General features: G+C 39.6%; 1 protein-coding gene across 3 annotated transcripts in view; it reads right to left on the bottom strand.

Annotated features, from left to right (window-relative positions):
* The window catches only part of adgrl1a (adhesion G protein-coupled receptor L1a), a 95,844-nt gene that overhangs the window by 51,733 nt on the left and 27,082 nt on the right, over nucleotides 1-17,029 (bottom strand). For 2 of the 3 annotated variants that reach the window (XM_075454761.1, XM_075454763.1), the window contains exon 2: nucleotides 1,678-1,865. In XM_075454761.1, coding sequence (XP_075310876.1) covers nucleotides 1,678-1,747 — 70 coding nt within the window. In that variant the 5' untranslated portion in view covers nucleotides 1,748-1,865. The remainder of the gene's footprint in view (nucleotides 1-1,677; nucleotides 1,866-17,029) is intronic. The other variant, XM_075454762.1, reaches the window with a different exon arrangement.

Raw genomic sequence — 17,029 nt, 5'->3', positions numbered from 1 at the left:
CAAATTAGCTTTGATTAGTCTGAGACTGCCTTTCACAGCTCTCATCACATCAAAACCCAGCTCCATTCCTTTAGGCCCTACTTCCCTTGTTCTCTTTTCTTTTTCTCTCCTGCTCCTCTGGTCACATTACAATAGAAAGAATGAATTCCTGCCAAACTTTGACTGCCAAAATTATGAGCACCAAAACAGTGTTGGTGGGCATGAGCATGTGTCAGTGTGCATTTGACTATTAATGCATTAATAATAATGCCAGGTCACACGGACAGTTGGAGGCTTATCTGTATAGAAATGTTGACACCCACACACATACAAACAAACACAAACCAACATTATTTCACAGGCCAAATGTGTGGAGCAGAATGTACGGATATTCAGAGTTATGAAAGCTTCAAAATTAAGATTAAGGCTTTAAAAAAACAGAACCAACGGGGCAGCTGTGTCAGGAGGAAGAGCAGTCGCCTTCCAATCGGAAGGTTGGTGGTTCGACTCCTGGCTTCCCTGGGCCACATGCCGAAGCATCCTTGGGCAAGACACTGAACCCCAGGTTGACAATTTGTCCCTCTATGTATGAATGTGTGTGAATGTGTAGACGAAAGCACTGTGTAGTCTCCATATGTTGCTCCAGACGTGCTATATGAGTGTTTGTGTGTGTGTGTGAATGGGTGAATGTGACTAGTATAAAAACACTTTGAGTGGTCAGCTAAACTAGAAAAGCACTATACAAGTATAGTCCATTTAGTCATTTATCAACTCAAATTAGAACCATACATCCCAAAATAGAGCTTTAACCGTGGGAATGCCACAGCCATTATAGGTATAAAATTTAAAATATTCATTTTATTGTCATTATATCTCCTGCATATTCTGCTAGTCCTCCTTCGTCACCAGACACCACTTCCTGTGGTGACCACGTCTCACTGAAGCTCCTCCTCCTCATCCTAGCTGTCCATCACCCAGCAGCTTTTTGGCACAGAGCTGACTGAGAACACACAGCAGATGGTATGCTGCTATCTGTGTGGCAGGCTACTAGCAGGACACCCAACAGCCCCTCCTTTCCCTCCTCCCTAAAATCTCTGCCGCTTCCCTCATACACATCTTCCAACACATACACACAGTCTCCAGCTTCACTTCAGCCCAACCAGGTCACCTGCTGCCAGGCTTACAAACAGCCAACACACACACAAACACAAAATGCAATATTTTATGTTACATGGCACATTCAAGAAGGTCACACATATGGCACCATTACATGCACGGATTCCCTCTTATTCTTTTGCCACGCGCCAACTAACATCAACATGACAATAAATTTTATTGACATTCTCACATGTGCTTTCCACCTCGCTCACATACTTGATTGGTAAATCAAGTGCAGCATTTCTAATCTGGCCAGCAAGTCAATATACTTACAACCTTCACCACATAACTAACATTATAAATATTACATCCTCATTTGCAATAAACCGGTCAGGCCAGCTGCAGGGAACAGTGAACCTAACAGGAGCTGATGCGCAACATTATAAGCTAGGTCAGTGAATCAATACAAGATTATGCAAATTATATATCCAAAGAAGCAGTATAAACTCTGAAGGCAGATAAAATGAGTATGTTCACTTGTATATCAATATATGTTTAGCAAAAAATGCACCACAAACTGTTAATATATTTAAAACCTACCCTGTGAGGATGGAGAAATGTTGCTGAAAGCCACAGCTGAGATGAAGAAGATCCAGACCCCAAGAGCCATGTTGAGGCTGAGCAGGGAGCAGGGCAAGGGATGGCACTCAAGCTTAGAGGGGGTCAGCAGGCACAGGTGAGTGTGGTGGCACTTTTCTCAGCTTACACCCTCCCCCAGGGAGATCCTGCTGGCAGGGAAATTAGAGATAGCACAGAGGTAAGAATAATTGAAAATCATAAAAAAGTCATGAAAAATTGAAAATTAAAACGAGTTATTGTTCTAAAATGCAGACTTTTTCTCGCATTTACTACAACAGCGTATATGATAAAAACAAAAAGAGGCTCACAATCAGTATTGCAAAGTCAATGTTGCGTTATGAGCAGGAATAGAAGGGAGGAGAAAAGAGCGGCTCCCCCTATGGTGGTCAAGAGAAATGTGCAGAAAGCAGATGTGAGGCCATTTTATGCTTGATGGCATGAAAACTGCTGTTGACACAACCAGCTCATCACTCGAAAGTGTCTAAACGCTTGATTGAATCCGACACACTACATATGTTTGAGGGCTGTTAGCAGGATTTTATTCAAGTGAAAATGCATGTCTTCCATGTGGGGTTATGCATGTGTTTACAGGCACGACCACGTATACAAATCGAGACAGTGAAAAGTGGTAACTGTCAGCAGTGCTGTAGGGCTCACACATCTCATTTGCCTAATGACATAAATCACATTCTGGAACTTGAGCTCGGATTCTTTGACAGTAGAGCCTGCAGGGGATGAAAAACAGAAAACAGTAGAGATGGTATTGTTATAGCTAATACTCCTCCTGCTGAGCTTGCTGATGAAACAGACAGATTGGTCGGCATCTGTGTGGGGGTGAATTATGTGTGTATGTGGGGTTGCTGTGTCCCTTTATATAATTAAACTGTAGGAGGGTATAAGTTAGTTGACTGGTAACTCCATTATCCTGATAAACTACCAAAACTTTACAATAAAAAAAAAAAATCAATTTATAGATGGTCCACACATAGGGTAAATTAAACCTCAACTGCAACCATATCCTTTGCATTATCTTACTTCAAAGTAACAGAGGATCCAAAACTAAGGAAATTGGTGGACATGTGCTAACCCCCTCTGGGATCCCGGTCATGAACATTCTGTGACTAAATATAGTATAGGGAATACTAGTACTAATACACCCCTACCCCTTCTTTATGCATGAAAATGCCCACTGTAGTGAACATCAAGCATCAGTTACACTGTGATCATCAGGTCCCAATTTGTCAGATAACAAGTTCATGGTGTTACATTAATTCACTTAGAATCCAATAACATATCCAAAATGATTCATTGATAGGAATATCTATGAGGTTTGCATTTTATGGGTGTTCAGGTTGTTAAGTTCTCATGAGAGCACACATGTGAGTAATCAACTCGAAAAGATTTATGGTGATATCCATTAATTACATTTCATTTGATCTGTTCATAGTGATTCTCAATAAGTAATTTTACAATAAATATTTTTCAGATGAGTCTTTTTTTCATACATCAGTAGTACTTAGATAAAATAAAAAATAAAAGCACAGCAAACTTTGTTTGTTTTAAACAGAGTTTGTTAATCTCTTATTTAGAGACTGATAAAAAGATCACATGATTCCTAAAAACATTCATTTTGGTTGTAGTTTGTTTGTACCCAAATGAGATATTCAAAATATTTCTTACAATAATTCTGTGACAAACTTTGACTCTGTTCTGAAAATAATGTGAGAAAAACTGAGCCAGACTTCACCCATTTTTTTCAGAAATATGTGAAATGACATTTAGAAATATATAAAAAAGCCAAATTAAGTCTAAGTAAGCAACTGGGAAAGATTCAACATTCACCATTTTGAAGGTGAAATTTCAACAAAAAGTTCACTTAGTTTATTTACAACGTTCTGGCCTTAAAATACAATTTATACCTTTGATGCACAATGTCCCTCAAAAAGACTACCACAATAATAAAAACAGAATAAATCCAATTTGATGTGTTTCATATCGTCTTTTGGAACCTTGAAATAAACTCTCACTTGGTTGTTTGAATAATGCATGCATGAATCTGTTAAATGTGCTGGAATAAGCAAATACTACAGCCTGTGAAATGTTCTCAAAAAGCATGGAATTATCAAACCATGGAGACAGTTTTGCAAAACTAATCAACTATAATCCTCGTGCTGATTACAAATTTGAATCTAAATGAAACAATTACTCGGGATTTTTAAAGTTCTTTGATTTTTACTTTATGGAATCTTTTCATCATAATACATTTGTAATAAATAAATAGCAGTAATGGCCGAGTTTTCCTTCCCAGGTAGAAAAGATGGAAAGTCTTGAGCAACTGGATGGCTTCACCCCCTCTCTTCATCATTTCCTTTATTTGGCTTTCCCTAGACTTCTTCAGCCCCTCCTTCTTGTGACCTTTTCTGATATTTAACCTCCTCCCCAGTGGCAATGCCAGCCCACAGTCGCAGACCTGCCTGGGTGTCACTGCATGGATTAGTATGTTGGATGTTGTAGAGTACAAGCAAGACAGAAACAGAGAGATGCAGATGGCAAATAGCAGAGAAGGAGAAAACAGACAAGCAGAACAAAGCACAATGCAGCAGCTGTACTTTACATCAGCATTTATTTCTATGGTATGCTCAACACACACAGATACACACACTATATCTACAGTAATGCACCTTGTGCTGAGTTTGCCTTGAGAGAGTTTGTTTGGGACAATTCTCTATAACAAGCAGTTGATAGTAAAGGACACACTCAGAAGAGGAGCAGGAGAGAAAAGAAAGATAAAGCATGTTATTGTGGTTAGTTGTTGAAAGTTCAGTCAATGGAAAAGCAGACAAAATACAGGAGTAGACCATGTGGAACTGTAGAAGCCTCAGTTATGGTCTTCTTTCCACCTGATATCACTTTATTACAATATGAGAGGTCAAGAAGCGATTCAATCCTATCCATTGGCAGGCATCCATGTTTTTCAGTAACTTTTGCACTTTTAATTCATGTTGACTTTTCTTCTGTCTGTACTTTTCAACAACATCTCCCATTCCCAGCACTCATTCTCAGAGGGAAAGAGCTGGCCTGATATTGGGGGGCACAGAGGAGAAAAAAAATGCATGGTGTACAAAAAACAAGTTGGCATTACACAATATTCAATTTCAATGTGCTATGAAGTGAGAAGGAAAAAAAGAAGGAGGAATAACTGGGTAGCTAGTGAAGGGAAGAGGACAAACAAGGATGATTAAACAAAGGAATGAAGAGATGAAGACAGGGAAAAACAAAAGAAGCACACATGCAGCCTGAGTAACAAATAAACAAGAAGCAAGATGAGCAAAGGCAGTAAAGAAAAAAAAAGGGGGGGGGGGGGGGCTAGAAATAACCAAGTTAGAACAGCAAAGATATAGTAAAAAAGCAGGAAGTGAAGGCAAAGGAGAAAGTCTATCTTCTTCCTGTAACTATATGTCTGTTTTCCTCTGAGTGAAGGAAGGTTAGGGGTCTTTAGGTGGTGAGAGATGGGTGTCTTCGCCCTTCATGCTCTCCCTACTGGAGGATGTTATATGCCTGAGGCCAGAGACTGACCTTTTGCACTGATCGCATCCACTATTATTATCATCACTGTTTCTGTTCTAATAGAGAAGAACATCATATCCCTATGAGGCCAGAGCTGGCAAAATGGGGGAATGGAACGGCAATTTCACAGCGCTGGTGGAAAGTTGAGGAAAATGAGAAGGAGAGGAGGTGGAAGGTAAGCAAATGATGGTCAGTTGTATCAACACAAAGAAAAACATGGATTTCTACATCCAACAGCAGCAGAGTCACACTCAAGTAAACAGCTCTGTCATCTTTCCTCAAATGCTACTCTGTTTCTTTAGCTATTAATTTACGAGCTGTCTTGATCCAAAGAAAAATAACCTCATTATCCTCTTCTATTGGATCGTTACGATAATCACGATGAACATTAGGATCTGATTTACATTGGTAGAAGTGCCCACCAAGAACAGGGTGTCACAAGCTGTTTTCATGTAGGGTGGGAGGGTCCTTAAAAAGGCTGTGTGTATCTGTCACAAGAACCATTCATGATAACTTCATCACTCAAATCATTTCAGGGCTAAAGAAAGAGGTATTTAGGAGCATTACCCAACCAGAATCAAAAGACTGGAAAACAAAGAGTATACATAGACAGTTTTTGCTGCATAATTAGAAAAGCTGGTGCAACTCTCAGAGCTGCTACAGCTTCAGGCTTTCTCTCTGCTGCATCTTCCTCACAACAGTAAAAAGCTGAAATCAAGGTGGGAGAGATGAGGATAAGTGTGAGTCGATTTAGTCTATGTGTGTTGGTGACTGTATCAAACATGAACATTTTAGTATAATTAAACAGGAAAAAAACCTTAGCTTAAAGGGATAGTTCGCCTCTTTTGACATGAAGCTGTATGACATCCCATACTAGCAATATCGTTTATGAACATTGACTTACCCCCTACTGTGAGCTACTGTTTCACGGTGTTTACTGCTCAGAAGCAGGGGACTGCACGGTCTACGCTTCGGTCTGCGCGGTCTACACCTTGAAACAGGCGCAGCTGTCGGCAGGCGGCAGCGTGCAGTGATACGAAGGGAGAGAAAATAGCGCCAAGCGATTGTGAGGTCTGACTTTTTCCTGGACAATGATTTTGTGAGGCAAGTGCATTACTCTTTTGAACGCATATTGTTTTGAGAAGCAAAACGCTTTTTTTTTTTTGTAACCCCAGCCAACTAGCTGGACTACTTTCGTCAACACCAAAACAAGGCCAGAACTCAGCTCACAGGACGCAGTAGGAGGTAAGTCAATGTTCATGCACGATATTGTTAGTACGGGATGTCATACAGCTTCATGTCAAAAGAGGCGAACTATCCCTTTAAGTAAAAATCATGCAGGGCAATGATGGGTAACGCACGGATCATGGAAACACAAACACAAATTTATTCAGCTGGGAAAACGGTCATGACTGATTTAAAGATTTGACAGTAATAAATTATGATGGTCAGTTTCTTCATACAAAGGGAAGTTTTTGCATCTCATGATGAAGCACCAGCATTTCCAGTTATTAGGATTGATGTTTATGCCTCAGATGCTTCAACAACAAATAGTTTGTTCAGTAGCAAAGCTCCCGCTATGAAGGGAATGATTGCCTCCAAGCAGCCAACACAGTCAAGCATACAAAACTGAATGGGAATCATTCACTTACAAATCAGAAAGTGCTGCATTAAACATTTGAATTTCAAGTACAAACTTAGTTCAAGCAGGCCTGTGCTTAAATTGGAAAAAACATAAAAAAGCAAGTATTTTATTTCAGAGAAAAGTATCAATAGACTTAGTCGACGATAGCTTTGTAGTATTGTGTGGAGTATGATGAGACTTCAGGGAATTACAGAAACCTATGCTTCGCCTCTGGGCCTCTAAGTAATTCTCCTTCTGACTCATCAGTGCTGAAGCTTTGTCACACTTGATACTCTTTTTGTACTCTCTTGAGTTAGGCAAGAGGGAGCAATACAAGGAAGTGTAACAATAAATGAGAAAGAGATAGACTACATTAATTACTATTTCACCTCCATAAAAGTAATTACTTGCAAAAGGGAATATGATTATTCTACTTATTTTAATGTAGTAGAGATACCATGAAATATTGATACCACCACCATAAAGCTTTGCTGAGAGGGAGGCTTTGCTTTTACTTTCCATCCTGCTTACCAGGATGCTATGACAGTCACTTTTAATAAATTAATAATTCAAATTAGACAAAGCATTAATATAAACCCAACTCAAAGTGTATTGCATGTCAGAGTTACATAACATAATATAATGGAGCACATGGATCAGATCAGTCAAATAAGCTTGATAATCTGATAATGTGAAGGAGTTTCTTTAGGTCACAGCTCCAAAAGATGCAACAAGGGAAAATATGAAATTGTGCTATTTTAGTACGTAATATCATAAAACTGTAAAGCGGCGAACACTTAAAAGCTGCCCAAAAAAGACTCAGTAATTGTTATTGCTGAAATATACCATACAAGCCTAGATAAACCCCTGCTCTCCCAACCCCTTTATTGTTATCCTCCAGTAAGGTCTATCTCTAATCTCCCTAATCCTTTTTGCATGGCTATCACTAGCAAAGACAACATAATAGCATTAGATATTATTCCTTCACAACAACCTGATTCTATTACATTTGCATTGATGCTCAACAACCCACATGTCACACCCCTAGAGAAAAGTGATATCCTACTGTAATCTTAACACTAAAGCAGTCATTCAGGATGGATAGTATTGTTAAGCTTGCAGCAACAACACAAGCACATTTAGGTCAGATCATCTCAGCATTTCTCCATTTAACAGGGTAGGTCAGTTAAGGCTGGAGCTCTGATGTGGTAGTATCTCGCTGGCTGCAGTAGCAGGGCTGTTTATATAATGACACCATTGTGCTGTCTCTGTGCAGATGGAACATCAGAGCTCTTGTAATGGCCTGTGTATTAGCTCAGATGTGTTTGATTACTGACTCAGAGAGAGCAGGGATAGGCTGTGTAGTCAATAGGGAATAAGATTCCCTCCAAAAGAGTTACACAGGGGAAAAAAGACCTATTTGAAGAAACAGAAGGAAAGAAGGAAGAAACAAAAAAGAGGGGGAGACTTTATTGGAAGTGTGCTTTAAGGGAATGCAAATGAGATTAGGGAAGCTGCAGAGCAGCAGAACACAGTGGAAGGATATCACACAGGGCAAGTTTGGCTGGTGAAGAGGTAAAAGAGAATGTGGCAAAGACAGAGAAAGAGTCAATCGCACTGTATTCACGCTTGTACAATTTTTTCCTGCTTCAGAATTCACCCTTGGCTGCAGCTCTCCATAAACCCCAACCCATACATCTCATTATTGCTATAGTCAACACTTTGACTATTATTATAATTTCTGGAACAGTAGTAGTTCCTATAAAAAGAAAAAGGTCACAGTCAGAGCTACACATGGTAACGAGAGTGCATGAGTATCTGAGAGCAGATGACTGCGTACAGTATGATAACGGTGAATGAGTGACAGAAATAGTCTACTCATAGCCAGCAAGCCAATAAATGTTGGGCTCTTCCAAGTAGCAGAGATAGCAAGCTCCACGGCCTGGTCTACAGGATTTCTACTGTGGCCTGTGATTTATTGTGGCTGTGGAGAGCCTGTCGCTGTTCATTATTACTGATGCAACAGGAGGCAATGCCACCACCCATCAGTGCTTGCCCTGTGATGCCTGCCACAGCTGCCAGAGGAAGTGACCTTACCGCCCACCTGTCTCCACACACAAACACTGGTTGCAGCTCTTCACTAATGAGCTCTAATATCTTACAGGGATGAACCCCATGACCAAACGTAGCGGTCACCTCTTGACCAATTTCTAACCAGCAGAAAATTTATACATTAATTCACTCGAATTTTTCTGAGAAGCGACCTTTTTTCAGCAAAATGAATCCTTTTTTCTTAATTTTTTCTTTCCACTGCATATCTTTTCCTCTACTCCTCAAATTCAGTCAGATTAGATGCACTCTGCATGAGTCAACCTGCGCTGTCAGATTTGTCGGCATGAGTTGCGTCGCAAATCAATGAAATGAAATGAATAATTCACTATGAACATTAATTCTAAACAACAAGAGTGATAACTGCCTGCTCTGACATTAATCTTATGAGCCACCAACAATGGATTGTGATATAACATGATAATGTTATGAAATTGTACTCTCAAGTGAAGCTCCCTCCCACCCTTTGCACTGAGCTGTTCCCAGATGTCACTTGGCTGTGACTGGCAGGCTGCCACCCCATGAGCCTGTACACTCCCGGGCCCAGCTAGATCCATCTTCATTAGGGACAGACGCACTGTGAGTTGTGTATGTTATTATCAGTGTCTATTAATCTGAAAGTTCCAGCAGGGCAACCCCTGTCTCTCTGTTGTAGTACAGCTCACAATAGCAAAGCACAAACCCACTATACTACTCATACTACCCAGTGCTCTTTTCTCTGATACTGAGTACAGCAACACACTTAAACAATATAAGGATCATGCAATCTCACTTCTAATTGGAGATGACAGACAATCATTAGGTGTGGGACTCTCATTCCACAATTAAGAAACTCATTCAGAATTGTTTAACTACCTTTTGGATTCTCTTAAGGCAAAACGTAGACACCTCGTCTTAAGTGTTAGCGTATGCCAAGATGCACATGGGCACAGTTTGCTACGTTCACAAACACTCTCAAACTCCTGAGCACTCTCATATGCATACACACACTGAAGAGCCCACCGGGGCACCACATGTGATGTTGACCCAGTTTAGATCTGTGGCATAAAGTAGAGCAGGGATTCAGAACAAAACGAGACAGTGACATTTAAAAATAGGTTGACATTCTTTTCATCTCATTGCTAAGACCCATACTATGGAGGTATCCTTTTTTTTTTTGGTCAGAGGCACCATCAACTAATCACTCTATCACATCTTCAACTTCAGAGACGCAAGCTCTTTACATTGGTTTTAGTACAGATGAGTTAGTTAAAAGGGCCTATTCAAATAAAACCAATGCTCTTCACTCTTCAGCATTTCAAAATCTCGTTTGAGTTTGAACTGATGTTATGTTGTTGTGCTGTGGTGAGTTCATAGACTCAAAGAACATCTGGGTTCCAAATATTCTTTCCAACCTTTCTATGGGTAGAAAGCACAACATTTTGATTACAAAAACAGTGTTTTATTTATATTTTGGTGCTTATGAGTTTCAATATTTGGGTTTGAAGAGTGCCATTTACTAGCAATTCTTATATCAGCTCTTCACATTAGCATGTAAAGGATCCACATACAGGCACAGAACAGTTTATATTCTAAAAACATCATGAAGCTCTAGCTTAACTTTTAATTTGAGGGGACATTAGCTCAAATTCTTCTGAATGTTAAGCAATTCAATCAAATTCAAACTTGAAAAAAATTGTAGTTTTTTTACCCTCGTTACAGTACACTGGGTACAGTCACTGTACCCACAGTACAGTGACTGGGTATGTGTTGTGTTGGATAAGTATTATGTTGATGAAAACATAAAAACCTTTTAGAAAGACATAGACTGATTTGCATTGAATGTGTGTTTGTGTGTATGTGGTGAGTGATGTATCTAATTTGATAGTAGTGACCCCAGTTTGCCTGCCAAGGTTATCCAGCTTTAGGATGTGCAGAGTGGGCAACAGGAGATTCTGACACAGCAGGCCTGGCTGACATGCCCCACTTCTACAGCAAAGCTGTCAATCACCTCCTTTCTCTTCTCCCATTTCTGTCTACCTTGGTCAAACACATATACATAAATGTGGAGTGAAATTTTCTTGTAATCTTTTAAAGTGGTCTTATATGATAGTTCTCCAGACCTTTTGAAGATATTAAGTTTTATTTAGGACGTTGGCTGCTTTTTTTTAACGCATTTTCAGTCCAGTCCTTGTATCTTAACCTTTTCAAACGAATATGTTTTTATTTTGTTAAGCCACTAAACACTGACATATGAATAATTCAAGTATTAAAAAAAAGGCTATATGTTCAAGGGGTGAACCAGTGCTGTGTCTACAAATAACTAAGACATATTATTTGTTCCTATGTGATTTGTTTTATCTACAAAAATGCCAAAGTTAACACAGTTTGACAGTAATCAAATAGTATTATTGCACCAATAAGATGATTCCTAAAGACAAGAAAATAGCGCCAATCGATTGTGAGGTCTTACTTTTTCCTGGACAACGATTTTGTGATGCAAATGTATTACTCTTTTGAACGCATATTGTTTTGAGAAGCAAAATGCTTTATTTTTTAAAACCCCAGCCAACTAGCCGGACTACTTTCATCAACGCCAAAACGAGTCTGGAACTCGGCTCACAGGACGCAGCGGGGGGTAAGAAAATGTTCATAAATAATATTGCTAGTATGGGATGTCATACAGCTTCATATCAAAAGAGGCGAACTATCCCTTTAAGGAAATTGGATAAGTGAAGGATAAAAGAAGCAGGGACGGGCCTAAAAATATCTACAGCAGATGAATTTTATCTGAAAGGGATGTCCATAGAAAGTAGAAAAAAATCCAGCAAAGACCTGACAGAAACTGAGAGACACACCTAGCCCTGCTGTTGATCCATCTACTGCTCACTAAAGCCTCATCAGAAATGAGGAAAGGAAAAGGTATAGAAGCCTTTCTTAAGGCAGGCAAACAGTGGAAACATGCTGTGGTATGCCAGATTCCACAAGAATTGGACTGAAAATCAGTTGTAAGAGGTCTTATGGAGTGATAAATCCAAATTTTTAATCTGAACAGATGTACATGAACAGTGAATGTCATGTGATCCCAAACATGCTGCCATGCTGTGAAAGCCTACCTGGATAGAACATGGTAGAACAATATCACTCATGGACTGTCCTTTCTGGAGCCCAAATAACAACATTATCAATTGTTGGATCATCTTGACAGAGCACGGAACAAAGGAAGCCAGCATCCAAAGAAGAGCTTTCTAATGTCCTTAAAGAAGCCTGACAAACTATTCCTGTGGACTACTTAAATAAATTACAAGAAAGCTTTTCTAAGAGGGTTCAGACTATGTTGATGAATAAAAGTGGGCATACCAAATTTTGATTTTCAAGCTCAAAAAAAAATGTAGAAACAAAACAAAATTGTTTTATGCACTGTATTTTCATTTATATTTGCATGTATTAATAAAATACTGCACCTATTTTCCATTTTTGTAGTGACAGTATATACGAAGAAATGAAGAGAGGCTCAAGACTTTTGATCAATACTGTATCTGCACACATATACACACACACACACACATACTGTATATACACATTACAAATAATCTCTTCAAATAGTATACACTGTAACATTAAAATTTCTACTATACTGCAGGTCAAACAGGTCATTAATATATATATATATATATACATGCAGTCATCTTACTGAACTCAATCTGTACTTCATGCTATAAACTCATTAGTATGTGTAATTGAATAGCACTGAATAAGTGAAAGATATAATGCTCAAAGTTCAGAGCTGAAGTGGCAAAAATTGTCAACTGATACATTCATACTATAAAGTGTAGAATTAAGTCTTCAGTGCAACCATAATTTAAACAGCAGTCCGTGTGTCTGAATATTGCTCAGCTTTCAGGGAATAGGTAAGGTAAGACACTTGCATGCACATTTGCATGAAATGACACTGCTCCACTCAGAGAGCTTCAAACTTAAATACATGGTGAGCATTACTTCAGATATAATTTGAAAAGATTTTATCATTTCATGCTCCTTCTAAATTGCCTCTTTTTCCTTACTTGTAATAATACTCACAAGTACAATAATTAACACTCTGGGGTTCTTGGTAAGGACTGGGTGTTTTTGGTCTGATTATTGAATCTGAGGGAAAAACAGCCCAGAGCTTCAGTCTGTCAGGCCATAACAGGTGCTACTTTCCACTGTCTGCTTCTGTTAATTATCAACATTGTTGTGCTGGAAACATTTTGCTGGGATTCACACCAGATGAACACCCATTAGAGCATGATAAGGATCCAGGGGGTCTGTGTCAACCACCTCTATGACTACCCCAGAGGGCCTCTTCACCCGGCTTTGCCATTCTATATAAAAAGATCCAGTATGGAGACCGAATGCTGGGACACTGTTGTTGCACTGTTAAGTGGGTTGTCACTGAGCTGAATCACCCATAACACCAGTATTCTTCCTGAAATAATAAAATGTCCCATTACAATCCAAAACCATTTTACTTGTAAACATATTTAAATCAACAGGGTTGAACCAAACTGTTGCACCATTGTGCTGTAGTTCTTTGGTTTTGTGTGAATATACAATGCAGGTATAAGTAGGTTGTCTTGAGGCACAGTTTGTGTGAGAAGGGTAACACACATGTGAACCTAAAACATACACCCACAAAACCAAGCGTTCATTGCACATTCAAGTGTATATTTTTGAGCTGTCATGCACTCTGATGTAATGTTTATATCTTGAGATATAGCTCACACAAATAGCTCTAACTCTCACCACACTTTCCTTTTTTGCCTTTTTGAACACTTTTCTTCATCTCCTTCTGTCCCTGGAGACCTTAGTACATCAGTTCATCTACACAATTCCAACTCGTCGGCCGTCTCTATGGAGCCTCCTGTTTCATGTGACCTTTCTCCCCCTTCACTCTGGGAGTCTCAAGCGTCTGGTCACTCTGAATCACCCTGTCCGTCTGCTTTTGTTCTGGTAAAAAGCTTCAACGGAGAAAAGGAACGAATCACATAAAGGGAGATGAATCAACAGACATCTCATGGCGCCTGCTGCTGTGATCCAACTGAAAGATGGTACTGTTTGTACTCATCCACCTTATCACCCCTCCCCCTCTACAAAACTTTCTTCACCCTCACATTTCTGCTCTGCTACACCCCCCCACTACCTTGATTTGTACTCTAATACTCCCTGTATCCCTCTGCAGTTCTCCTCCTATTTTCACACCTCATCATATGATCCAAACTTGCTTCATTCCCATCAATAAAAGAGTTTTTTGACTGGGAGAAAATAAATTACACTAAGCCAATCAAAAAGGACATTACAGGCCTTTAACAAGCTTATTTCACCATTGGTTTAGAAGCTTTAATGGCTCCAATGAAATGTTACGTTTGGGCTCTTATCCCATTGAAAGAAAAAGTAAATTATTCAGGTGACACCAAACCTGTCCCATTTTTGCTCAGAAAGGGAAACCAATGTGTCAAATAAAAAACTTTTTTTTTTCCACACCAAGAAGATTTAAATTGCAAATAGAGATTTACTGACAGCAGCACTCAGTCATAAAATAAAACACCCTTAAAGATAACTAAACACATGCAAATGAGCTGATTAGATGAGCATGTAAATTAATTCATTTCTGGTACCAGGCATTTATATGTTAATTGTCGCAATGGTTCATTGTTGATTATTCCTATATATCATATACAGAGCATCGAATAATCTACCTTAACGATGCTGATAAAAAGATAAAGATAACAATGAGGTCCTTTTAAGTCAATTTCTATCCAAATGATCTGACATTTGGCACTAAACCAAATTACAAATTGAAGAAATCTCACTCTAATGCTCATGTGACACTAAACAGAGCTTTTCTAAATATCCACCTCAAAGCCTCTGCATTCAGAGAGGATGGGTGCGGAAGGAGCTCTGCGAGCGGGAAGTTCTGCGGGTTCCACTCTTTTTCTCCTAGTTTTGCTGTCTCTCATCCGCCTTGTCTTTTGGCCCTCTGACCTGTGCAGGTCTCACGTTCCTGACTCTTCTCTCAGCAAGCAGCGATCAATAGATGGATCTGACTTTACCCTGACTCAATAACCTTTCATGCACATCCTCTTTCTCTAAGGAGTGGCTCTGCATGTGTGTGTTTGAGTGTGTGTTACAGTAAAGAAAGGCTATGGCTCCCCATATGCAAGTTTGTGCTTGCAAGGCATGGTTTTGGGAGTTTTTGGCAGGGCTGTTGATGTGCGTCTATGTGCTTGTGTGTGTGTCTGCCAGTTTCAGTCTCTCACCCCAGGGCCTATAAGTCATGACTGTGAGAAAACAGATTGATTTCTCCCCTCCCACGCACAAACAATTAACTACACAGCGCTCAATTAGACACACGCTGAAGACGCCTCCAGACAAGCCTTTGCCTTGACCTGGGATCTGTATCCTGCAAACCAACCTATAGACTTCATCCTGCCAACAAAGCTTTTGAGATGATAATAGGAAGCTGTTTATTTGCCTTACCCTAGCAAAATTAGCTTTTCCTGTTGTTCATGGCATCTTCCAAGGATTGTGTGTACCAGCACAAAATGAGCCTAGATTATCTTTAATGATGTTGAGGGTGTGCAGTTTCATTATCACTGGCTGTTCACACATTGCACCACCACATGTGTTGGTAGCTGAGTAAGCAGAGTTAAGATGCTAATTTAAAAGCAGGGGAAATCCAGTGGAGCGTGGAACTCTGTATCAGCCACCCCAAGTCCACCTTGGGGACCCATATACACGTAACACATGTTGATCATCCAGCAAAGGACAAACAAGGTTGTCATCTCCCTGTCAACCTTCTGTCACTTCTCATTTTTCCATGTGAAACACCCCAGTAAGCATGTCTTTCTCTGTATCTCTCTCCCTTTCCTTGAGCCCAGATATTTGTCAGAATTTTAACTGTGTCCTCCTGCTTCAGTAAACCTAGCTCTGTCTGTTATCTATGTCTGTTCAAGGGAACAACATGCAACTATCAACCATCCTTAACTCGTATCCGACAGTCTGAAAGTTCATCGGTGAATGCAACTGAAGTCGTGTTTTAATTCAATTTGAACCATTTTCAGCACTTCTCATTTCAAATATTGAGATCAACTCAACAATTTAATGAATAACTACATTTTTAGGCTGCATGGAGAGATTGGTTTGAATTTTACTATGGCGGAATCATATCAAATTGGATTTATTTGAATTGAAATTTGGCTGTACAGTAGTGTGTTGATTAGAACTGTTCCCTTCTAGTTCAAATATTAGCTGGGGCCTTTCTGTATGGAGTGTGCATGTTCTCCCCATACATGTATGGGTTACCTCCAGGTACTCCAGCTTCCTCCTACCATCCAAAAACATGGATGTTAGATTAATTGGCAATTCTAAATTGTCCCCCAGGAGTGAGTGTGAGCATGGATTGGTGACTTTCCCAGGCTGTACCCTACCTCTAGACCAGACAAAAACCTGAAAGTTATACACCTGTAAAAAAAACATTAAAAGTGTACCGTGACTATTGATATTATTTGTAATCCACTGATCAAGTTGTTCTAGGCTTTACAGTAAATTTGCCTTTCATGCAACGGGTTAAGGAAGATAGCACAAATAACGAGTGTGTGCGTGTGTGAATATTTATGAATCATACAGCAAATGAAAGGAAGAGAGTGAAAGAAACAGAGAATTCATAGTATAAGTATAAGCTCCCATGGGTGCTTACATTTCTAATTATCTTACTGTCACATTTGCCAGCCAAGAGGCTCACACCTGAAGTCACCAGGGTGACAAAGCAGGCATACACACATGCAGCGTTTACAGTTGCTCACACACAATCAGTCCCACAAGGTAACACACATCCCATTTCTTGCACCTCAATGCAAGAACCTCAGATGCCTCTATACATGACTGCTTCCACCTCTCAATCCTCTTTTTCCTACTGTTTCCTAATTTTCCAATTTTTTTAACTCACACCCTCTGAGTGGAGCACAAGTCCAACTTCCTACCGTTTACTTGCAG

Source organism: Odontesthes bonariensis, chromosome 21 (genome assembly GCF_027942865.1).
Source record: "Odontesthes bonariensis isolate fOdoBon6 chromosome 21, fOdoBon6.hap1, whole genome shotgun sequence".
Taxonomy (NCBI): Eukaryota; Metazoa; Chordata; class Actinopteri; order Atheriniformes; family Atherinopsidae; genus Odontesthes; species Odontesthes bonariensis.
This window is presented reverse-complemented; position numbering and strand designations above follow the sequence as displayed.